The sequence below is a fragment of the Idiotropiscis lumnitzeri genome, chromosome 20 (assembly GCF_059441095.1).
Source record: "Idiotropiscis lumnitzeri isolate Australia: NSW breed Sydney's pygmy pipehorse chromosome 20, RoL_Ilum_1.0, whole genome shotgun sequence".
Lineage (NCBI taxonomy): Eukaryota > Metazoa > Chordata > Actinopteri > Syngnathiformes > Syngnathidae > Idiotropiscis > Idiotropiscis lumnitzeri.
The window spans coordinates 8,125,899-8,149,874 of NC_142410.1; the positions used below are offsets into that span (position 1 = coordinate 8,125,899).

Consider the following 23,976-nt stretch of genomic DNA (forward strand, 5'->3'; position numbering starts at 1 on the left):
AAAATGAAAAAAAAAAAGCAGAAGTATTTAAGTTTACAAGGGAAATAAAAGTTTTAGAAATAAAATAATTTATTGTAATTTTAAATGATATTTCTATTTTATTTCTAAATTAGTAACTGGTTATAAATAAGAAAATGTTAAATGCATCTGGAAACGACGACTAAATTAATCCCAAAAATAAATACAATTATTATTATTTATTTATTTATTTTTTTTACAAAAACAGTGAGGCTGACTACTTTCCCTCCACACCCCCATTTTGATATTATTGTAAAATGCCATTACTTATATTTTTGCACAATGTTACAAAATTTCATGATTTATGAAACATATTATGACTGCTTGTGATAGCCTTTTTTTTTTTTACATTTAAACGATGTTAAATCTTTAAAAAAAAATTAAAAATAATTCCATTCCCAAACTATAGGTTTAATTAACATACTGTGGAAACACTTCCTAACAGTGACCTCATTAAAAAAAATTATTCCCATGTCAAAAGTGAGCTGATTTATTATCTCCACAAAAGATTGTGCAGGTGTGCCTAATGATGTGGCCAGTGGGAGTAGAGGCACATCATAAAATAATAAACATACACACGCACACCCTTGAACATTGACGGCATCGCAGATAAAATGTTCCACACAGAGGAAGCCGGGCCCTCATAAACACGATTGTTGTAACAATATTTTTCTTGTGCATCCGTTCATCTTTGATTACACTTTTCCTCATCAAGAGTCACGTGAGGGGCAGCTATACAAAAAAAGTTGTATTGTATTCCACCAACACAAAATGAATCAAAATGACATGTTTAGACTAGTGAACGATTTATTGCAAATAATTTTTGGGGGGTTGACTTCCCCTTTAAGGAAAGGTGTGACATCATCATGATGGTCTTCCGTGTGGTATTTTCCAGTCTTAATTTAATCTGTAAATATAAATTGAATTAAAATGCACTTTTCAATGCTGACTTACTTTACTGGCATGTCGCTGCCGAAACAGGATTTGGATTTTTTTCGCAAAGGTGACGAGTTCCACACAAGCAGCGTTTGTGGCGTGTTGGCTCACGCGATGCGCATTCATCTTAATCTGGTGGACTCACTGTCAGGTGACGTGACAGTGTACACGACCTTGCAGAGAAATGCTCGTGTTTACCCCATAACGCCCTTTGTGTGTCTTCACACCATGAGAAAGTGACAAAGGCGCCTCCGTCAACAACTTCTCTAATTACATTTCTGGGGGGAAAAAAATTTATCACCACGGTAACGGCAACTTAATGTCAACCTCGTTTGAATGGCGCCAACGCGTACAATATGCGCAAAGACTCATTTTGAAATGCACGGAGGTCAACAGCTAACGTGAAGAATCTCATTAATTACGATTCCTTTCACAGGGACAAGGTCTCTGTGCTTTTCTCTCATGTCGATTGTGATCAGGAGCTTCAATGTTCAGTTCGGGTGCACGAAGCTCATTCAAGTATGGAAAGTCAATAATTCGCCATCTGTAATGAGGAATGTGACAAGGTGTTTGAGTAGATACATATTACAGGAGCTTGCTGTTAGGCTTGAAAAAAAAACAACAACAACAACAAAAATATTTTCGCCAGTGTAATTGCACATCCACTCCAGTAGTTGGCAGTAGCGCCCTCATTGCCCAATGTGAGCAAGTATTAACTCTACGGTGTAGGTTTGTTTTGCAACGAAAATGCTATTATTTATAATTGCGATGGAGAGTGGGTGGGGCGGGGGGGGGGCGTAAATTGTTTTCCTCTTGCTAGGGGAGGGCGTAACATAAAATAATTGAGAAGCACTGCCATAAAATAATATTCTTAAGAGTTCAGTACACAAAATTGTGCAAAAAAAAAAAATGGCAACAGAGCTTCGCCAAATAAGTTTTTCAAGCCAATCAGATGGGTCAAAATAATTAATCCAAAATTAGGTAAAAAAGGGGAAAAAACAGCAAGTGTGTGTGTGTGTGTGTGTGTGTTTGTCGCATGGGATGGAATATGATTTGAGACAATGTACAGGGAAGCGGTGGCATGGCGCCCCATGCACATTGATGATAAAAGTTGGAAAACATCTAAGCGAGCCACCCAGCACTGCTATGCTGTCTGTCGTACGGGTGGGCGTACACTTACAGCTATTTAAAATCATCCCTGCTGTGTGCGGCTATAAGGGGAAGGAATGAACATGCAAGCGAGTGAAGTTTTTTTTTTGCATATATACGCGCTTGCGCATGGAGGACGACGCATTATTAGTTAAGATAAATACGTTGCACTGCCACCAGGTTGGACGTGGCCAGTTGGGCACATAAGTTGGGTGATAATTGTCACGCATGCTGTACGATTGGGCTGTCAGATTTTCTGCAGCTAAAATTGGTGAGTCTGAGATCATGTTGTCAGTTTCGACAATACAAAATAAATAAATAAATAAATAAAGCGCTTCACGTGGTTACATTAAAGAATCACGAACATTTTACAGTTAGGACAATAAAGAAACACAATGCAATCAAGTCTGATTGAAAAGCCCCCCCCCCCCCAAAAAAAATCCTCCCAATTTATTAACTGCCTTCAAAAATGCCTACAGAAAGTAATGACAAAATAAATGTTGCTTTTATGTGATTATGCAAAAACTTTTTGGGAAGAAAAAAAAATTGGAGTACAATAGTGAAGTAGGTGTCCGAAACAAGATCAACAGCTTGTACATTCCTCCCTCGAATATGGTGTGTAATGGGCCGGAGAGCAAAACAAGTTGTAAAAAAAATAAAAAAATAAAAAATAAAAAAAGGGGGGCGGGGCGGAGGCTGTGTTGGCGTCGTCGTGTTGAAGAACATGGACATGACTTCCACGCAGCCATGATTTATGTACGTGTACCATCTGTTAGCACGGCGTACGTTGCACAACCACCAATGAGTCAGAGTGACTTTTGTCAGCCGCGCTCGCGCGCGCGCGCACGCGCACGTCGATAAGACAGATACTTGTGACGAGCTCATGCGGGCTCATATTAACGATAGATGAAGCCATGCGGAGAAAGGAGCTGATCTTCTTACAGCTAGTCTCGGTGACCTGAATGTACCCCAACACACACACACACGCACACACGCACGCACGCACGCACATTGAAACTATCTGCAAACACGTGCAGCATCTCAGAGCAGCTGGCAACCATTTATTTACCTCAGTGACAGGTTCAGCTTGTGTCTAAATGCAGAGCTTTCTCCAGACTCGACACACACACGCACACACACGCACACACGCGCGCGCAAACACACACGCACATGTTACTATTTCACCTCTCACTCAGTTTCTTGTCCCAAGCACATTGCTGCATCGATGGAAGCGCACGATAAAGGCAAAAACGACACAGCAAAAAGCACATTGTCGGATAACCTCTGGACTTGTTCGGGCGAGCGACGTCACCAATGTGGCGTCCCGCAAGGCTGCCCAAAGAAAACACGACAATACAAAGTGATGCCGCTTTTGTCTGACGCAGTGGGCACACTCGCAGTGGGCAAACATGCGGGATGGGCCAGTGCTAATAGATTAATGTATTGCTTGTCTTTATAAAAAAAAATAAATGCATGGTGAGAGGAACAATCCCGAACTAAATTGCAATTGGAATATTAGCGCGAAAAAAAAGAAAATTCGAATATTTGCCAAAATCGTACCGTCCGATTTGTTAGCACTCATCATTATCCACTCCACTTATTCCTCACTTCTATTAATATTTGAAGACAAATGTGGTTCTTTATTTTTGGATGTAATTCCACTTTTAGCCTCAAAGTGGCGACACACCATTGTGTTCAACAGGAAGTGTTTCAAGCCCAGCCTCATTTTTTCTGAGGAGATTAGAACAAAATGATTGAACGTCTCATTCCTTTGTCCTCCTGCGTTTTACGCCGACAGAAAACAACGATTGTTCTTTGTATAATGACCATGATTATTATCGTATATTGTGAGACACATTTAATTGGGAAAAAAAAGGATTTGTTGACTGTAAACACATAAAGGAATAAATACGCTGTGCAATATTTTATAATAATAATATTACTATCTTATCCATCGCTCTCTTTTTTTAATGTGTTCGTCTTATTTTGAAGTATGTTTTAAGACCTTAAAAATAAGTGCCATAAATGCTACAAAAGCTGCAGTAGGTGTGTTTTGGGTGTGTGCCTTTAAGGGGCGTGGCCAAACTAAAAAACCAAAAAACAAAGGTTGGACGTCTGTCTACGTGAACGCACTGAACACACACACGCAAATGAGCCTGCGGCATGTTTGCTGGGACTGCATGTAAAGCCCTCCCTCATTAACCCGGAGGGCGCCCTCATACCCCCCCCCCCACCACCTTTCTCAGCCTCCCCATTGTGCCCGTATCTCCTGCAGCATTCTGGGTAAAGTAGTCTAACAATGTCAGGCGAGATAAGCTCAACGCAAAGCTGCTGATAAGGAGTCAAAGACTGCACTTAACGTCTGTGTGTTTTCAAGGTGTGGGTTGATTGGGGGGCCAATGAGGAGGACTTGCAGTGTGTGTGTGCGTGCGGGCAGGTTGGCTGGCTCTGGTGTTCCGTATCTCCGTAATAACAAGCTCAACAGCGAAAACATGGGAGACAAAAAGGAAAGTAAACACACACACGCCATCGGACAAAGGCATGTGAATGTGTGAGTGATTTGAAACTGTCGCTAAGGATCATTAGCAATGTTTAAAAAAAAAAAAAGGGAAAAAAAGTAGTTATTTCCTTTAGTGAGAAGCAAATCTGCGTTTTGAAGGAGAGGCTATCCAATGGATGTTTGCGGCCAGTTGTCTAAATGCGGCGGGGACACGGGCAAAGCAGACTGCAATTTGAGGTCAAAGGTCAATCCTCCATCCAGACATTAATGTCGCAATAAGACGAAGGCTTTGGTTATGGTGCCATTAAAAAAAATATGAATATGTCAAAGGAAGTCTCAAAATAAAATGGGAGTAAATTGGCTCACCTTGTCCTAGAAACTCCACACCCTGCTGGGGAGAATCTCAACGCTCCTCCCAGTGCCCTGCTTGAACACACACACACACACGCGCACACACACACACACACACGCAGAGACTAACACAACACACGGCAGTGCAGGAATGCTTGTCGGTTACATATTATGCAAATAAAGATCCTTGAAAGGAGCATTCTGACCTTGTATGTCCCAATGCAGTAAATTTGAACATTTTGAACAAATCAACACTACTGGTTTGTTATTACATTCTGTTATAACCAATTTGAAAAGTTGAAATGAAATCTATTAATTTCCTTGAACCATCTGAGACATTTGCTGTCTGCGGGAGCCGTGCTTGATTTTGTCACCTCAAGATTGAAAGCCTTTTTTTTTTGTTGTTTTTTTTTTTTTTTAAATTGACATGCAGATGTCAAGTATAATAATAAAAAAAAAAGAATGATGTAGTGTTTGGTACCTCGAACAAGATGGATTATTTAAAAAATAAATAAAAGTTGTGATTTGCACCTGTCAACCAAATCTAATCTGGAAAAACTGAATGAATTCGGTTAACGGGGTTTTTAAATCGGACTTCAACGTTCCAAAAGTTGTACAGGGCTCAACTTCACTGCAACAAAGATCAAAATTGCGCCTCGTGATTTAAGTGAGTTTGAAATCTATGCACAGAGAAAGTTGATCTCCTCGCCTTTGTTCATTTAATAGTCGTGTTCCGTTTTGATTCTGGTGAAGACCTGACCCACCTGTACGGGCTGTCGATCCCCCCCCCACCATCCCTTCCATCTATCAACTACAGCTACAGTTTCAAATGGCTTGTTCCTCTCTCAAACGACTACCCCCCCCCCACCCCCACCGCCACCCCCACACTATTCTTCCTTCTCATTCTTCCACGCTTTTATCCCATGGTCCATTTTCCCTCAGCTGACAAATGATCGTCATTGATGAACACAAGGCGCTTTTCACAGAGCTCACGCCCATGGGGAAAGAAAAAAAAAAAGGCAAAAAAAAAAAAATCAAACATCACGAATGCTTTTCGTAACAATTATTATTTTTTTTTTTAATGAAACACAAAAAAAAAGGCAATAAAATTAAGATAAATATTCTTTCTTTTTGTACATATGGAAATATGTAAGAAATACCTCCATAAGAATGAGAGAAATAATATAATTTTCCATCTCATACAAAGCGGGTTCCAGTGGGGAGAAGAAACAAAAAAAAAAAAAAACAACGTTGTCCCTTCCGTCAAAATGGGGATGATCAGAAGTGAATCCAGTGTTTATCAGTTTGTCGTTTTTTTTTTTCCCGTTTACAAAATGTTCACATCTCGAAAAAGTCTTGTCAACATAGTCGTCAAAAGTCAGTCAAAGCCCTACGAAGAAAAAGGCATTTGTGTTCTCCCCCCTGTACATCCTATACAACAGTCATCACAGGCTTGCATAAACGTAAGACCATGTTCAACTCAGAAAAGCGGCGCGCGCACGTGCGCACGTGCACGCGCAGACATTTTTGGCAAAGCAGGAATAAAAGTGACAAGAAGCATCATTTGCGATTTGATCCTTTTTTTTTTTTTTTTTGTCTCTCAACATTGTCCCATTGATTGGCGCTGATTGTCCTTCACAGTCACGTGATGCCATTCTGGTTGTCATAGAGACCTCAAGTGCATCAGCTGGGCAGTGTGCAGACGTCGTCTCTCCGAGGATGTCATAGCAACACTGAGACGAGAGGAACTCTACTTCAAATACCTCGGTGATTGCAGGGATCCCGGATTCAGATCTGATTGAACATTCTTTTTTTTTTTTTTTTAAATCGTTCTCATATAATTATCTTGTAATGTGATGGAAGTGTAAACTCACAGGTGCTTTGGTATATTTCATTTCGTCGCCAGATAAATATTTACATTGGATAGAAACACAAGCGACTGGATTTTTTTTTTTCCGGATGGGTGAAAAGCAGAAACTTGGTTTCTTTTTTCCAGTAAGGTTCCAACAGGAAATGCAAAAAATTGCAAGTTTGACGTGTTATTTAAAAGAGCCGCTTTTTTGTTCACGCAATTAAAACGACTCCAGATTTCCCCCGCCCCGACGACGACGCGGGGCTTCCAACCACACCGGGTGTACATTTTTGACCTCAAACCGTGATCATGTTCAGTGCATTCAAAGAAACGTAATTCAACCTCCTCCCCAAGCGCAAAGCCGTTAACGTTGAAATAAAACGCATCTTCTCCGCAAATATATAAAAAAAAAAGGACACATATCTATGTATAGTATTTACATTATTATACAAACACACGAGGCGAATTAAAGCCGTCACTCACCCGAACGCACACACACATTTAAAAAAAAAAAAAAAAAAAAAAAAAAAATCTGCCTACCTGTACACGTGTCGGCACACCTGAATACAAAGATGCAAGAGAGGTATTGATGTGTATGGCTTGACAGGAGGAGGAAAACATTTGAAGACGTGACATCATCTTGGCTTGCAACCAATCAGCTCTTGCGCACAATCCAAAATGACACCGGAGGTTCCGTTTTTTTTTTTTTTTTGGTCCTGTTGGGGAATAAGACCTTTGCAAACGTCCAAAAATCAGTGAGTCTCCTTCCATTCTTGTTCTCCGAGTCGGTTTTTGTTTCTGGAAGCAGAGTCGGGCCGTGGCGTATCAGAGTTTACCCAACTCCAAAGTGCTCGTTTCTGTGGTTCCGGTTCTTTTGTTGCAAGATATTCACGGAGTCAAGCCTCCCGATGCTCGAGTTCTCGTGAGCGTCCAAGAATTAACCGGACTCCTTTAAGGGCCCGGTACCGGCGGGGTTTCTCCCACTGGGATGTATCCCGATCGGCTCGATAGCTTTGGTCACTCTAGCTGCGGATGCTAGGACACGACAGCCGTGCCGTCAGCGCCGATCAGTTGGCCGGTGGTGGGCTCGTACGTGCCGGCCAAGTAGAAAAGATCATTGGCCGTGGCGCCGGGTTTGTGCTCGCGGGTCACGTGATCGTATTCCGACCGGCTGACCACCTGGCAGCGATGCGAGATCGTCTGGACGTCGTTCTCGTCCTCGTGGCTTGACTGGTACAAGGCGTTCTGGGGGGAGAGTCGGTCAAAATGTTACGAGGACGTTTTTCCCAATCAGAGACTTTTGGGATGAAATGAGTTTTGTTCTCAATCTATAACGGAGACATTGTGCATCCACTTGTAGCATTCAGAATTTTCAATTAAATTTGGGAAACATTGCTAAAGTCCACATGTGGGACTGTTTCAACTATTTTGTATTTATTGCAATAAAGAACCAAATGACGCAAATTGGTCAAATGAGACATTTGCTGACTATTCTCATTTATTAAAAAAAAAAAAGAAAAAGCCTCCACTCGTCCTTTGAAGTCTTTACCTTGCCGTCGCAGTGTCGCTTTCCCAGGCGAGTCTCCTCCGGATGGTAGAACCACTTGACCCTGACCACCATGCTGGAGCTCCACGACTCCCACAAGCTCTCCACTCTGCCGACGTAAGGCAGCTGCGGCCGGCCGGGCGACAGGAACACGGCGCAATCGCCGACCCGCACCGTCTCCTTGCCGCGCACGATGGCCTTGTAGAATAGCTTGCGGGCTTTACCCTTCAGACCTCGCCTCTAAGGAATTTACAAATAGCAATCGCAGACACGAAATTAAAAGCTCTGATCTAGCGTGTGTGTTTTTTTTTTCTTCCTGCTGCCAATAGAAAGGAAAATGTTTTTTTCGTACCTGCGTTGGGTTACCGGACCATTTCCACAGCTGGCGACCCGATAGCAGTGGAGCTATGCCGGTTTGAGGTTCAGGTGAGGACATCCTCTGCCTTTTAGCTGCCGTCGGGTCCTTGGAGGAAAGTTTCGGGCCGCTCAGACCTTGATGGTGGCTATTAGGAACGCCTTCCTTCCGCTTCAGTTGCGTCTTGGTGGAAATACTGTTAGTCGTCACGCTTCCTTTGGACGTGTACTCTGTCCTGTCCTCGGTCCTCCCCTTTGACCCAGAGTGGGCCGCATACGGATGAGCCGGGACCGAAGTGTTGGAGTTGCTTGACTCGGAGCTCAGGTTCTGTCGGTGTTTGTGTTTGTCCTGCTGGAGCAGCGCGCGACGCAGGAGGACGGAGGAAGACTCTTCGTCGGACGAGTAGGAGGAGTCGTTGTCTGAGGAACAAAGGGACGAGGAGGATATGGAGCCGGAGGTGGAGGAGGAGGAGGATGAGGATGAGAAGCAGACGGAGAGACGGGAGAGAAAGCGGCCGTTACGATGCGATGTGGCCGCCGGGCCTCGTCTTCGCGCTCGGGCATCTTGACCGCCATCTTCGTCATCCTCATCCAGCTCCGAGTAAGAACTCGGGCCGTCGCTGTGGTCGTCCAAACTGTAATCTCCACTTTGGCCCCCGTGGCTAGTTGCCGGAAGATCTTTCTCTAAAAGAGAGTCCGGCCGGGCTCCGGGGTTCTCTCGATCCCTCCCGCCCTTCTTTCCGTCCTTCACCAACATGGCCGGGTGAATATATCGGAGCGGAGCGCCGGCAGACGACAAAGTTCGACCTCCTTTGCTTCCGCTCCCGAGTCGAAGTAGGGCTTTGCCATTTTTTGTTTTCGGCGAGGTCACCCCCTCATGATCGAGCTTCACCAGGAACTGCTTCCTGTCTCGTTCGCTAACTGGCTTCTTGCTCCCTGCGGTCGTCGTCGCGGCGACAATTGAGGAGCAAGCAGAGACGTCCCGGGACCCGGATGAAGACCCCGTGCTGGCGTGTTGCCGCACCGATCCGGAGCTCCCGCCACTACCAAAGGCGGAGTAGCCGTTGGCGATGCTACTAAAAGAGTCGACTACAAAAGGGGAGCCGAAGATGCCTCTCAGCGGCGTGGTGGCTGCGAGCGCTTTGGAGGCGGGGCGATGAAACAACCCCAGGTCTCGCTCTCTGAATCTCTTCTGGGTCTTCCGGGAGGTCCCGTTGAAGAGGAAGAAGTCGACCGGGGGTCTCTTTCTCGGCGCGGACCAGCTCGCCACGGAAGTGTTGCTTTTGGTTCGAGAGTCGGACTCTGATGTTGCTGAGCTGGCGGTCTTCGGCACTGAGTGGATTTTCTTGGGCCGGCCAACTGAGCGAGGAGATGACAGCAGAGAGGAGTTGGAATCAATATGACGTGACAGTTCTTGGGAAGAGAGCGAGATTAATCGTGGAAGTCGGCGCTCGGGAGAAATTTAATACCATTATCTCCATCAAGCCAGGTAGGTTTGGACATATCCAATACTTGTCTGGACCTGAAGCGTCATTGTGATGAGCGACACGCACGCATGTTTCTTACTGGCACAAAAACACCGACGACACCTCATAAAATTATGATTCATGTGGTTACACGGAGCATAAAAGGAATTTTGGTGCCACGTAATTGCTCGACGGTTAGAAATGTCACCCGGAGGGCTGTCGGTGTCGGAATGTACAAACAAAGTTGGAGAAGTATGTCTGAGAATTGATTTTACTCCGATTAAATCGGAGTAATGTGATTTCATTTTTGTTGCGAAAAATAAATAAAGTTCATAAATTTAGTTGACTCGTTTTAAATCCCTCACCTGGTCTTTTTTCTTGGGGTTTCCCCGCGTGTTCCTCATTGGCTGGTTTCTCTGTGGGCGTGTCTTTTTTCTCCTGTGTAGAGCTACGTCGATATCGCCGGCCCGGTGTGACCAGAAGCGCTGGCGATGGTTCCGCACCTGATAAAAAAAAAAAAAAATAAATTTGTTAAATGACCAATTTTGATTTTTTCAGTACTTTTTGCACTCCCAGAAAAGTTCTACTGACAGCAGATTTGGTATCCAGGAGGCAATAATCTGATGTTGGCGAGAGTAATCCGTCCTCTGTCGCCGTCATCAAACTCCACCATCACGCTTCCCTCCTTCTCTTCACTTGCGGCCCCTGCGAGCGCGCCGGAGCAAGAGCGCGTGATTATCGTGAACGTTCGGTTGTTTCGGGGGGGGAATTTGCGTCACACTCACCTCGGTGGACGTAACCGGGGTAAAGACAACGTGAGCGCTCGCTCCAGTAGGCACAAACTCGTGTCCCGGCAGTCAGGATGGCCTCGGTCTGGGGCCGCACATCCAGAACCTTGACCCAAATACAGAAAATAATACATCACACGAGTCTTAATCTGGTCGAAACAACAAAAATATGTTTTCGGGGGAGAAGAAATAATATTGTACGAAATAAAAACATGCTTTTATGGGATCACATGAGTGAGACTCACAGCTTCTTGCAGGATTTGCTCCAGTGAATAAATCCGGGGGCGATTCCCGCGCTCCCCTTCTATAACAACACTAAATCTAGAGGACAAAAAAAAAAAAAAGAAGGAATGATGGTGACGTCTTCAATGTCGCAATCAGCAGAACGAAGTGTTCGGTGTGAGCGCAACGTACATATCAGGGAGGTCCAACGTTTGCACCAGGGCGGCGTAGAGCAACTCATCCTCCTTGGATATCAAAATCTTCAGGCCATCGACGAGCATCTCTTTACTGAGCACACAGTTGGGCAGAGCTGATGTGGAGGGAATAAAAAATTAAATAAATAAATAAATAAATTGTAATTATCCATATGTGACGGTTGGGCCTACCGGGTATTTTGCAAGGCATTTTGGGAGGAAGGTGCACCGTCGTCTGATTGCTCCCCTCTTCTTCTTCCTCCTCCTCTCCCTCGGAGAAGCTGCTCTCTTCATCCAGCCGAAAGCCGTCGTCGGCGGTGAAGCTCTGCAGTAGTCGGCTGACCGCGTGACCCGGGGCCTGGAGTTGGAAATACGATTTGGACGTCAGCGGGAATTACGCGCAAAAAATAAATAAATAATAGCGCTCGGTTGACTTGGTGAAAAATATTCCTCTTAATTTATTTTTCTTCGATTCCACTCGTGCTGCATTGTTCCCACCTCACTTTTCTTTTTACGATTCCAATTCAAAGCGCAAAATGCATCTTTCATTTAGGGAGGCTCAGCTATTACTTTTAATGGAGGACAGAAAAGCAATGATGCAGGAAATGATGTCATAGGAGCGCTTGAAAGCACTTACGAAGCATCCCGTTGGATTGCTCCCATGTTAGCACTCGAACGCGCATGGCGCCGGTGGGGAAACGTGCGCGCCGTGGATGTGGATTGCCATGATTAATAATGCGATTCACTTGCACATTTCAAAGGAAATGCAATCTATCATTTAAGATTTTATTAGTTTTAGCGATGTGGAGCTTGCATTGCGTGATGTTGAGGTTTGCCAGACGATGTTTTGTCAAGTCAGATATTTTTCTGATGCAACGGCAGTATCGGGATTTGTATCAAACTAACAAAATTAAAAAAAATAATAATAATTACGCGATTCAAAATGATATGATTGACAAAAATCCATCCACGTCGCTATATATGCAAATATTAACTCATTAACTGCCATTGACGGCTACAGACGTCAAATATCCCTTTTTTTTTTTTTTTTTTTTTTTTTACTTGTCTGGTAGTGAACGAGTTAAATCTCAGGCTTCTCATTTCTTGGACCGTCTGCTTCCACAGAAACCCAAAGTCTAATTTATTGTTCTCACTTTCAGTAACCCACACCTGAGACACTACCCGAGGCCAGACAGGTTTAGGCTGGTCCCAATTGCAAGACAACTGATGAGTGATGACAAAAAGTCACCTTGTCCGACAGGTTTCCGCCTGCATTTAGTCTTTCCACACCATCCTAAATGTGGAATATTTGACATAGGACCACATTTTTTTTTTTAGACGTTTTGTCACCAGAGGCAATGGCCGATCATCCTCTGTGTGCGTGTGTGTGTGTGTGTTACATGGGCGTGTTGAGCATTATTATTTTCACAAGAACAGATGAATTTTTCACCTTATGGATCTTGCGTCTTCAAAATTGTTGCGTAAGAATGAATGCACCGTGCATCTCAGGCTCACCTTTGCCAGATTACTGTGCACAGCTGCGTCTCGCCTCGTTGCTTCCTTGCAATTCCTGTTTTCTTCTCCGAGGCTCCCCCGGGCATCCCCAAAAGTGCAGCCCACTGAAGATGCCGCCCAGTCGGCAAGAGAGGCTCTTCTCGAACTCTGCTGACCTGGATGTTCACTTTTGCAGTGGGCCAGGCACGGATTCCTGTGGGACTTGATCTGCTCCGGGTTGGCCACGTTTCCTGAGCGGGACAAGCAGTCATGGAAATTACAACCGAGATTTAAACAAAATGCGTTATTTTAAATGATCATCCGTGATAAATGTGTCGAAAAAGCTCACCTGGAGGTCCTGGTTTCTTCGTAATGTTTTTCTGGTTCGAGAGGAGCCTTGAGGCCGAAAACGAGCCGGTGGAGTTTAAAGGAGCTTCTTTGGAGGCTAAGCTAATCCCGATGTCATCGGCTCCCTCATCACTGTTGCAGCTGCAGTCCCCCTCGTCCTCTGCGGAAGCGCGACGTCAATAGGATCAGTCACATGACGTTTGAATGATCTGAATGCAAGCATCCTTCACTACGTCCGGGCGACTTGCTTGACAGAACGTATCGACAACCCACTTTCAATATTCTTTTAGCGTGTCGGGAAATATTAGGACGCACGTTCGGCAGCCACATCAGGCACAGGCAATTTTTAGCAATATTTAAACTTTGTTCATTATGATTTTTTTTTTTTTTTTTTTTAATAAAGTTGCAAGTGCATTGCGCCGAATTTGTCCCGCAGCATCGTATCGATGTACCTAACGTTGCAAACTGTCCCGTAAGGCAGCCACAGTGATCCAGAGGGTATTAAAGCGGAACGGCTCACGGGACGGTTGGATCCTCATCGTTGGCGGGTTCTCGCAGTGTCGGGAAAACCAATTTGGGCACGCCCGCACGTTGGCAGACGCCGACCTTGATTTACGGGCGGGCGCGCTCGCGTCTGATAGTTATTGGCAGCTGTGTGTCACCGACCGCAAGGGTCGTGTCGAGTGTCGACACATCCCCGACGCACTTGTCACTTACGCCGCCGTCGTCGACACTTTGCACGCACACTCGCTCAGCCGCTATATGTCAGTGTCATCGAAAGGTCGCAAGGTCAAACACTTTCTTCCCTCAAGTTTTGTATGCTGCATTAATAAAAAAAAATAAAAAAAAGTGAGAAGACAAAAAAAAAAAAAGGGAAAAGGAATTTGTCCCCTTTCAGTTCCCGGGAATCCTCTCTAAGCCGCGGGGGGTGAAGAGGAGCGACGAGGACATGGGTGCGACATTCTGAACAGGGCCAGAGCGAGATCGTGTTACCGTACAGTGTCGGAGGGTGGGGGGGGCGAAGAGGAGGGGTTACAAGAGGGAGCGGCGTGGCATGCCTGCGGCAAGTCGTTAACGGTTCTAACGCAGTGACAGAAGAGCTGAGAAGTGAGAAGAGGCCACTAAAGATGGGAGACATTTCACTCACGGGCGCGCCGCGTGCAAAACGAGCAACCGCCGTCGCGCACCGACTCGCGCTCGGCCGGCAAAGTCTTTGCTGGGATCCAAAATCAACTCTTTACGTACAATTATAGAAACGGTTCATTTTCGTCTCGTCTTTAATCTCATTTTTAGCCGTGATGGGTAAAGGAGGGACGGAGACCCCAACCGGGTCGCCCCAAAAGGATTCTGTTCTCAAAATAGCTCACCGGCGATGGGCTATTGTGATTTTCTAGGAATGTTGTAGAGGTGAACACCGACATAGAACGATAGAAATAAAATCTTCCATTTTTTTTATTATTGCGAGAAATCACTAACTACGATCGATATATTTGCATTAATTATAAAGAAATAAAAACAGGCGATGTGAGAACTTTAGTTCAACTCACCATGTCCTGAACTCTCGCTGTCGCTCCTTTCCCTGACTTCTTGCTTGTCAGAGCTTCGATTTGAGCTCGGCGCTTGGTTTGCGTCGGGGCTCATCAACGCCTTCGGTTTTCGACCCCTTTTTCTTTTAAGAGTCTGGCCGGCCTCGCGTTCCTGTTGCGAGTCTTGATAAAAAAATGTTTTAAAAAAAGCAGCGTGAGGAAGTTAGCTCCACTGGTCGAGAATCGTTCTTACAGAGGACGTTCACGCAGTCCCCACCTGCTCCTGCGTGCCCACAGTGACTCTTCGGCCCGTCTTCCGCTCCGGCGGCCGCTCGGCAGTGCAGCGTGCCCGCTGAGCGTGCGGCGCGTTGGGCGGCGGCCTTCTGCTTCAGATGGTTTACTCGTCTGGCCAGCCGGGAACTCAGCGCGCTGGGCCGACCTCTGTGCTTGCAGCCCGCTTTCAGCTGCGGAAGCGGAACGGCGGATTCTTTTTGAGCGGGGTTATAAAATAGTTTGGGATTTTTGCATGAGAGTTAATGTGTTTTTTTTAAGTAATTTAAAAAAAAAAATGTAAGTGAATGTGTAGGTAAATTGAGATCATTATTTGAATATATTTGTGACGTTCATTTCTGTTTATAAAAGAAATTCATTGGGCTCTCGACTATTACGACTTTTTTTTTTTTTTTTTTTTTGCGGCATGAACAGACAATTTCTGAGGTAAGTGCCACGTCGGGTTGACGAATATCCTTCCACTAATCGTAATGTCCGAGCGAGAAAGTGCACGTCTGTGTCTTTGGGACTGACCTGTGTGGCGCTGAGGCGGCTGAAGTCATGCTTCTTCTTGACTCTCTCTTCATCGTGTAAATTAACAGCAGCCCTGGAAAACACATGAGAGGGAATATATTGAGAAAAGGTGAAATAAAAAAAAAATAAAAAAGAATTGCACCTGTACACTCGTCATTGCCGTCATTGTTACATTATCCACTCTGAGTTTCTTCCCCTCAATCGACCCTGTCCCATAACTTGGATGAGGCAAAATATTCGACTGAATCACCACATTAAAAGGGCGACGATGATGATGATGCTGATGATGGTGTGTGTGTGTGTGTGTGAGGTTGGTCGGTATCGGAGGGACGAAGCGAGATGAAGCAGTCTCCAGGGAGTCTGTCCGTTGACCGGAGCTTCGGGGCTCGATCAATAAACACTAACATCTATTGAACACTACACCGCGGCGCCTCCGCCCCCGCCCGCCTCCTCTCGCCGTGTCCTTCCTTCATTGTACGCTCGCGCCTTTGCGCACACACACCCCCACAGGCACACACACACACACACACACACGTGCGCACGGTGTTAGCAGCTGGTGTCTGAGGCATGGGAATCTTATATTCCCGCAGAGGGAAGTGTTGGCCCTCAGCATCAAGTGAGCCCAGTTATGAGAAATTTTAATGCCGCAGCACACAAGTGTTTGGAAAGCAGTTTGCGCACAAAGCATGACCTCGGCCCTTAGCAACAACTTTTGGCGTGAAGCGGAACGCTGACACAGGACAGAAGGGTTGTCAAACTTTAGGGTGCAGGTTCCCCTGAGGGGGGGAATTTTTTTTTTTTTAATTAAACGTAACAAAGGTGCTAGTCGAAATTTTAATCTTAATAAGATGTTAACCAAATTCAATTGGCTATTTAGCCATTGTCTCAAGATGAGGTGCTTCCATTAACATGGCTGCAAACAATGAGGAGCCAACTTAGCCATAAATCGTCACTGGAGACAATTTTTCAAAAAAGCCACTTGCGACGAAAAAGACATGATAGCGGTGAACGGCGATCAGAGAGTCACTCATTTTCAACACAGCTAAATGCATGGTGCCCATTTACTGTACATGTTGCAAAAGCTGTGACTGAACAACATAATGCAAGTTTTTGACCTGAGGTATGTGCAAATATTAGAAATGCTAAATAGTACAAAGCCCAGGGGTGGGCAAACTTTTTGATTGGGCGGGCCACAATGGGTTCTAAAATTTGACAGAGAGGGAGATGGATGGAGTGTTTTGGTAACTTCACCTCATCGGAGAATAAAAATACATTTAATTTTAAATGAAAGTGAATAAAAGCATTACAAAAATATTTATGTCTTTGAAACACCGCTGCATTTAGAAAATAAAACATTAACAAGGTTTATTCATTTCATTTTTCTCAAGTTCGGCGGGCCGGATTAAAACATTTAACGGGCCGCATGTGGCCCCCGGGCCGTAGTTTGCCCACACCTGGATTAGCGTGATCGGTTTAATGGCATGAATATTTTTGTGGATCAAACTGGTAGTCCTTCGCATTAACTCTGCGGTCGAAACATTTCCCAAAAATCACCATTTCGCTTTTTTTAACACACATTTTTTCAGCACATTGCTGTGCGTGAATGCACAGCCGCTCTTCACACCTCGCTTCTTCATCATTGCGCTCCTAACAAGAGGAAAGAATAAACAAATCGCTTATTAATAACTAAAGTAATGCTGTTCAGGCACGTAGCAGGCAGCTTTAGCAATTAAACAAACTCTGCTTGAGCATGTGTGTATGTGTGTGTGTGTGTGTGTGTGTGTGTGTGTAAGAATTGCATAGGCATGTGTGAGTAAAGCCTTTCATTGGCATTCCCATTAGCGTTTCTAATAATGGTAACCGTGACAAACCTTGAGTTTCTCTAATCATTTTATCTAGGCGAGGGGGCACATGCCAGCAAAGGTGGGGCGGCATGAGGAAACGCATTCATCATTAAGTGGGGCGGAATACTGAGGGTGTGTTTGTAGTGCGAGCGTACGCGCGGGCATGAATGCGTGTTAGCTAGCGCCGAAACGTGCGTGCCAAGTAATGTGCGGCGGTGTGCTGCAGTGGGCGCGGCTGGTGTCGAGTCGTTTATCACTGTAATAACTGTATATCAGGACTTTGCCCGGCGATATTAATGCATGCTAATGGTTCGCCGGGAAGCGGGACATAATCAATGCGAGTGATAGATATGATTAAAAGTGATTAATGATGATTAATGAAGGTCCTCGTCGCCTTCGTCGTGACTCGTCTTTTAAAAAAAATCCAGCCGAGCGTATGAACTCAATTCCCGTTTGATTTCCCTTGAGCTTAGCTTAATGCTAGCAAACATCACAAAATAGCATCGACATGTTAATGGCTAGCATTGATAGTTGAGCTTTTTGAGCAAGGCTTATTTGAACACCAACAGTGGAGCAACTCAGAAAGACAGATCAAACAAATATATTATTGAGTGGTATTTGTTATTATTCAAAAACATTTGTTTTTTTTTCTTTTATTAATTTTTAGGAGGCCTGTACATAAATGTCATTTCTATATTTCAATTGTGGTGGTCACGGAACCAGTTAAAGTCATTCCTCAAGGCACCACTGTACTTCTTTGACACCAACATGCCACCCAATGCCGCAATATAGCGCGGTAACTCCCAGTGTGTGGGGGTGTGTGTAAGCAGCTCCTTCCAGCGCCCAATCAAGCAAATCATCAGCTATAGACGTGTTGAAATCAATTCATTTGAAAAAGTCGAACTTCTTGACAAATCAAGCGTTCGCTAAAAACACAAACACAAATCAACCCCAGCTTGCCAATCAGGCTGATTGTGCGGGCGCCACGTCGCAGGACCTCACCTGAGTCTTTTGGAGGAATCTGGAGCCGGCGCACCGGGGGTGGACTTGCGCTTGCGAGGCCGTCCCGGCCCCCTGCGGGCAGGGCTGCGAGACGTCTCCTCTTTCCTGCAGAGAGGAAGGCAAAAGATGAGAGATTAAACGAGGCGAGCGGGACAACTACAGAGGGAACTTGTACTGGCTGCAGGTCAAACTGCGTTCTGGTACGAGCAGGGAGAGGGCATCGTGGATCAGGAGGATGCAGCATGACAGCAGCGTTGTGGGTGTTGAAATGCACAGCAGTGCAAAAAGTGTGTGTGTGTGTGTGGGTGTGTGTGTGCGTGTGTGCGCGCGCTTACTGGTGGTCGTGTTTCCTCTGAAGCTTGGCCAATTCTCTCTGTTTCTCTTTGTAGCGGCGCTGTAGCTCAGCCAGCTGGACACGCATGACCAGCTCCTCCCCTCCGATCGTCTCCATGGAGCCCTTCACTGGACACACCTGACACACACAAACGTGTGCGCACACACACACACACAAAGTAAGGGAATTTTCAGGCTGAACACAATCTGAGCTAAAAAGTCATTTTATATGGCAATTAAAAAAAAACGCAACTATGTACAGTGTGTAATTTACATCAGGTGTGGGCAAACTATGGCCCGGGGGCCACATGCGGCCCGTTAAACGTTTATAATCCGGCCCGCCGAACTTGAAAAAAATGAAATGAATAAACCTTGTTAATGTTTTATTTTCTAAATATGTTTTTTTAAAAGACATACATATTGTCGTAATGCTTTTGTTCACTTTGATTTCAATTTTTTTTTTTCTCCAGTGAGGTGAGGTTACCAAAACACTCCATCCATCTGCTTCTGGTCCAGCCCCTCTGTCAAATTTTAGAACCCATTGTGGCCCGCCAATAAAAAAGTTTGCACACCCCTGATTTACACCCAAGGTAACGCACATTAAGAGTGTGTCGCTGAGATTCAAAAACACCTTCAAGCAAAAAAAAAGCTCACCGGCTCATGCCGAGGTGCCCAGCTGCACTTCCTGCGCAAATTCAGCCTTTCCCGAATTTGACATCGTTGCTCGGCTCCGCCGTGAGGAGCCCCTCCCCCCATCTCCAAGGCCCGGGCGGCCGCCAGCGTTGCCAGACTGTGCAGGTCAAAGGTCAGCATGCGCTCACCTGCGGAGAGACGGATGGCGGGCGGGTGGTTTCAAGATTGGTACATCGCTTCGGTGACACGACGGCTGACGGCGGTATACAACATGTTGCGCGGGGCGAGCTGATTTATTTTGCTCGCGCCGTAGCCGTGCCTTGAAGAGTGGTGATGTTTATGATATTAGCCGTGTAGTTTATTTGATGTATACTGCTGTTCCCGCCTAATCGCGCACACAAACAACACGTGCGCGCACGCTCGCGTCGGGCCGGGGCGGCGGGATGTAGAGAGCAATCACGACATCTGTCAATGTCATTAGCTCTGTCATTGTCACAGCACCGGCACATGAAACGGAATATTCATGAGACTGTCCGCACGTCTGCACGTACAGTCGTTTTGCTGAGCCGTGCAGACGTGCGAGTGTAGAGGACTGAAGAGGCGAGCTGCAGACGTGAGGGAGAGAGGGAGGGGGGAGGGGAGGGGGGCGAGAGAACGGAGGGAGGGGAAGCAATAAGAGGTAAAGTGTTTATTGAGCTATCTATTTATTCTCCCACATCTCCTCATTATGGACGTGGACAGAAGCCAATTTAGCCTTTGGAGGAGACCAGAGTGGAGCATCACGGCCTCTTCTGCGCGGGAGATGAGATGTACTTTCGCAAAAAAACACTTCGGTTAAGAATAAGACAATTTGGGGTTAAAAATGGACCAAACCGCTACTTGGGTCAATTTGACTCAATTTTATGGGTTGTTTTGTGACAAAATAACCCAAAGAAGGTAGGTCAAATTGACACATTGGTCTATTTTTGAGCCAACTGTTTTTAGAGTGGTGTATAGTCTAATGAAGTGAAGCCAATGTTTATAAAAAAAAAATTAAAAAAACATGTTCAAAGTTTTCTTTTTCCAGGTTGACAACCGCGCCAAATTTTAAATACTACAAAAAAATCAAATAGATCAAACACATTTACTGTATTTCGAAAAAAATCTCAGAATTAACTCTTTTCTGCTTTTTTTTTTTTTATTAAAATCCTACTAATTAATCAATAAACCCCTGTCTTTTAATAAAGCACAAAACATTTGTCTACATATCATCAGAACACTTAATGAGTAGAATTTTAATAAAAATAGAAATATGAAATAAGGTAAAACCCCCTCCTTGATACAAAAGCCACCATGTGAGCGCCAATAAAAGAACCGGTGCTAATTTATACAGAGGCGAAGGTATCTTGATTCCGCTCGCTATCTGTAATTGCGATCTGCAGTCGACGTCTGCGATATTCTTCCGCACCAAGGAGCAGTGTGAATGCATCTGCCCGGAATCGCTTTCATCTCCCAAGCACAGTTGCGATGACAAAAAAAAAAAAAAAATTGCCATCAGCAGTATTAATAACATTCCACGCGGGGAAGCCAGAACAAGTTTTTAAAATAAATGTGTTGTGATTTGGCAAACGTTTTGCAAGCCGTGACAAGACTTATTGATTTCACACCTATTATTGCACGTGCACATGAAATGTGCGGGGTGCACACTTGCAAACAAAGCACACACTCTGTATCTGTCACACAAATGGACAAAAGTGACTTATGATTTTTTACACATATTAATTCTGTCAACAAGACGAGGGATTTAAAAGAAAGATTACAATGGTTCAATAATAATAATATGAAAAAAAGAGTAGAGAGGAGGTGAGAGGTAAAAAAAAAAAAAAAAAAAAAAGGTGAAGCGGAGAGGCGGGAAGCAGCCTAGTGGGGAGACACAGAGTCTGATGGAAGAGAGCGGGGATTCATCTGGGATTACTTAACAGTTTATACACTCACACACGCACACGCACACGCGGACACACGCACGCGGGCACGCAGGCAGGCAGGCTCGCAGACGCGCGCGCACACGCGCTGGCAAAAATAAAAACACTTTCTCTCAGAGGGACAAGAGGAAAATAGGCGCGCTTACAGGAGAAGTGTTTAAAAGGAAAAGGGTCTAATTAGCAAAGCAAGACGCCAGAGCCTGGGGGACATGACATGTTTGTGCGTGCGCGTTTGTGTGTGGAGGCTCATTTCCAGAGGTGATTGTACTCAAGTAAAAGTACGTTTGCCACGAACAATATGACTCGTGTCAAAGGCAAAAGTAGATTTGCGATCATGTGATTGACTGGCTCGGTTTGATTGGTCAAAATTAATGAGTTCCTGCCTCAACCTTTAAAAAAAAAAATAAATACATTTGTAATTTTCTTTTGAATAAGGAAAAATGGCAGTCCAATATTTTGCTTTATATGAAAAAATTGTGATAACTTAATTAACTAGTGTGGAAAGCATTGCTGCAATCCAGTGCCACTCTTTCCAGTGTGGCCTGGCCACCGGGGGGCAGCACTGTACAATACGGTCATGTGGACACACAAAGAAGAATAGACTTCTTCTGCAACTACTACTTAGTAAATTGCTGTACACTAATCATTTTTTAATAGTAACCACGACTTTCAGTGCTAACTCTTAGCGTATTTTCCATTTTATGTTAGCATTAAGCAAGTGGGCCGCTTTTTTTCCCCGATGTAGTTGTTTTTTATTTCTCTTTGTTTTATGTTTAGTTCGTCAGTAAACCTCAAATGGGAGTGGCATGAAACAACTCAAATCCTCTTCTTTTGATTGAACATTCATTATTTGCTAAACTGTGAGCTGAATTGAGTTTACTGCCACCACTTAAGTTTAGAAGTAGCGAGTGGAAGTAGCGAGTGGAATGTAAAAATGAATCTAACAGTTGACCAATTACATCCCGCATTAAGTTAAGATGTACTGGTCACCTTCATCGGAGTTCTCGTTGCTCTCCAGACTCCTCTGCCGAATCTCCAGCTCAGCCAGTTCTCCCAGGATCTCCATTCCGTGGTGGACCAGAGGACTCGGCGCCCTGGCTGCGGGTACGGGTGCGTTCAAGGCATCTCGGGTGGCGCACAAGGCGGCGGCGATGAGAAGCTCCAGGCTCCACATGTAGGCGCCTTGCTGCTGGGCTGCCGCGCTTACAGAAGGAGGCGGAGGCGGAGGCGGAGGCTCGTCGGAGCATGGAGAAGGAGAGTGGGAGATTTCCAGTTTTTCTGGACTCATTTGAGTCTGCTTCTCGTCTTCGCCGTCGACGACCAATTCTTCTTGTTGATCACTCTCATCTTCCTCCTCTTTTGCAGGCTCCCCCAGGACAGTGCAGTTTGTTGGTTCACACTCCATTTTTTCTCCACCAAGCTCCTCTTTTCCGCATTCCTTCTCAACCTCATCGTCTTTGGATATCTCAACTCGCTTAAGGGCTGTGCTTGCAGCCGTGGCAGGGCTGGTTGGATCCGGGACAGAAGATGGGGAAGGGCAAGGCAGCAGGCCAGAAGTGGTCTTTTCATGCTCCGGAACAGAGCATCCATCCCCTTGACTTTCCTCCCCCTTTTCTTCCGTGGGTCCACTGTGGGATTCCACCAGTTCACAGTCTCGCTGCTCCTCCGCCTCCTCCTCCTCCTCTTCTTCTTGCCTCCTGGTCTCATCTTTAGTGAGTGGCGGGATATGGGGAAGAGGCTGGAGAGACTTTGAGTCAGGCTCCGCCGGCCGCGCTTCCTGCGAGGCTTGCTCAGCCAAGCGGGCTTCGGACGGCGAGGGCCCGGCCTTGAAACCCATGGAGAGAGGAGGGAAGGCGTAAACAGGTGGCAAGTCTGGTGGAAAGAAGACAAAGGGGAATGAAACACTTCTCACAAAAAGGACACACTAGCACATTTGAGTATTTACAAAGCTATCGAACAATCTTTAGGGAGAGGGGGGGGGGGATTTGTATCATCTGTTCATTTTTCATTTTTTTTGTTTTAAATGTATGGCCGTTCAGCTCTGGCAGACAGGATGAAGAATGTGATTAAAGTTGGCATAATACACTGACAGCAGGGTGCAGATGGAACAGTGTGTGAATGTTACTGTATTGTCTACTCGGTGTGTGTGTGTGAGTGAGAGAGTGGAGTGTGAGTAGGATATTGATGACACTCTGCCATTTCCCTGTGATTGCAGCACCAGCCCTGTCACCCATGCACTCCTATTATTGATGGTATCCCTCCACCCCCTGACAATGCAGCCAGATGAATGCATATCCTTCCGCCTGTACTTCTCAAGGACCCCTGAAGGGTAAGGAGGGCAGGTCTTACACACACACATACACGTTCACACATACATTTGGGGGCCATATGCTACCACTGACCTTTATAGCTGGCCTCACTGCTGACCCACTTTATCTTGTATGAAACATATACATATACATTAGGGCTTGAGAAAGTCATTGTGGTATACCCATTATTTTTTTATTTGGGTTTTTTTTTTTTTTTTTTGCGACTTGTTGTACCGCCATAGAAGCCCTGCAACGGCCTACAATTTTGTAAAGCTATTTTATATACTTCATTCAAATTTTTCTGTATTTTTAAAAAAAAATACTTCTATGTGGTATGTGAAATTTA

At 45.2% G+C, this 23,976-nt stretch overlaps 1 protein-coding gene across 5 annotated transcripts in view; it reads right to left on the bottom strand.

The window, feature by feature from the left end:
- Positions 1-6,012: 6,012 nt before the first annotated feature.
- bahcc1b (BAH domain and coiled-coil containing 1b) overlaps positions 6,013-23,976 on the bottom strand; it is an 87,754-nt gene continuing 69,790 nt past the window's right edge. For all 5 annotated transcript variants that reach the window (XM_088283850.1, XM_088283853.1, XM_088283851.1 and 2 more), the window contains 18 exons: positions 22,312-23,193; positions 19,382-19,548; positions 18,730-18,866; positions 18,395-18,499; positions 15,549-15,621; positions 15,022-15,208; positions 14,766-14,927; positions 13,220-13,378; positions 12,892-13,121; positions 11,569-11,734; positions 11,375-11,492; positions 11,206-11,281; positions 10,958-11,066; positions 10,764-10,877; positions 10,538-10,675; positions 8,705-10,065; positions 8,356-8,592; positions 6,013-8,051 (listed from right to left, as the gene is read on the bottom strand). In XM_088283850.1, the coding sequence (XP_088139976.1) occupies positions 7,842-8,051; positions 8,356-8,592; positions 8,705-10,065; positions 10,538-10,675; positions 10,764-10,877; positions 10,958-11,066; positions 11,206-11,281; positions 11,375-11,492; positions 11,569-11,734; positions 12,892-13,121; positions 13,220-13,378; positions 14,766-14,927; positions 15,022-15,208; positions 15,549-15,621; positions 18,395-18,499; positions 18,730-18,866; positions 19,382-19,548; positions 22,312-23,193 (4,631 nt within the window). In that variant the 3' untranslated portion in view covers positions 6,013-7,841. The remainder of the gene's footprint in view (positions 8,052-8,355; positions 8,593-8,704; positions 10,066-10,537; positions 10,676-10,763; positions 10,878-10,957; positions 11,067-11,205; positions 11,282-11,374; positions 11,493-11,568; positions 11,735-12,891; positions 13,122-13,219; positions 13,379-14,765; positions 14,928-15,021; positions 15,209-15,548; positions 15,622-18,394; positions 18,500-18,729; positions 18,867-19,381; positions 19,549-22,311; positions 23,194-23,976) is intronic.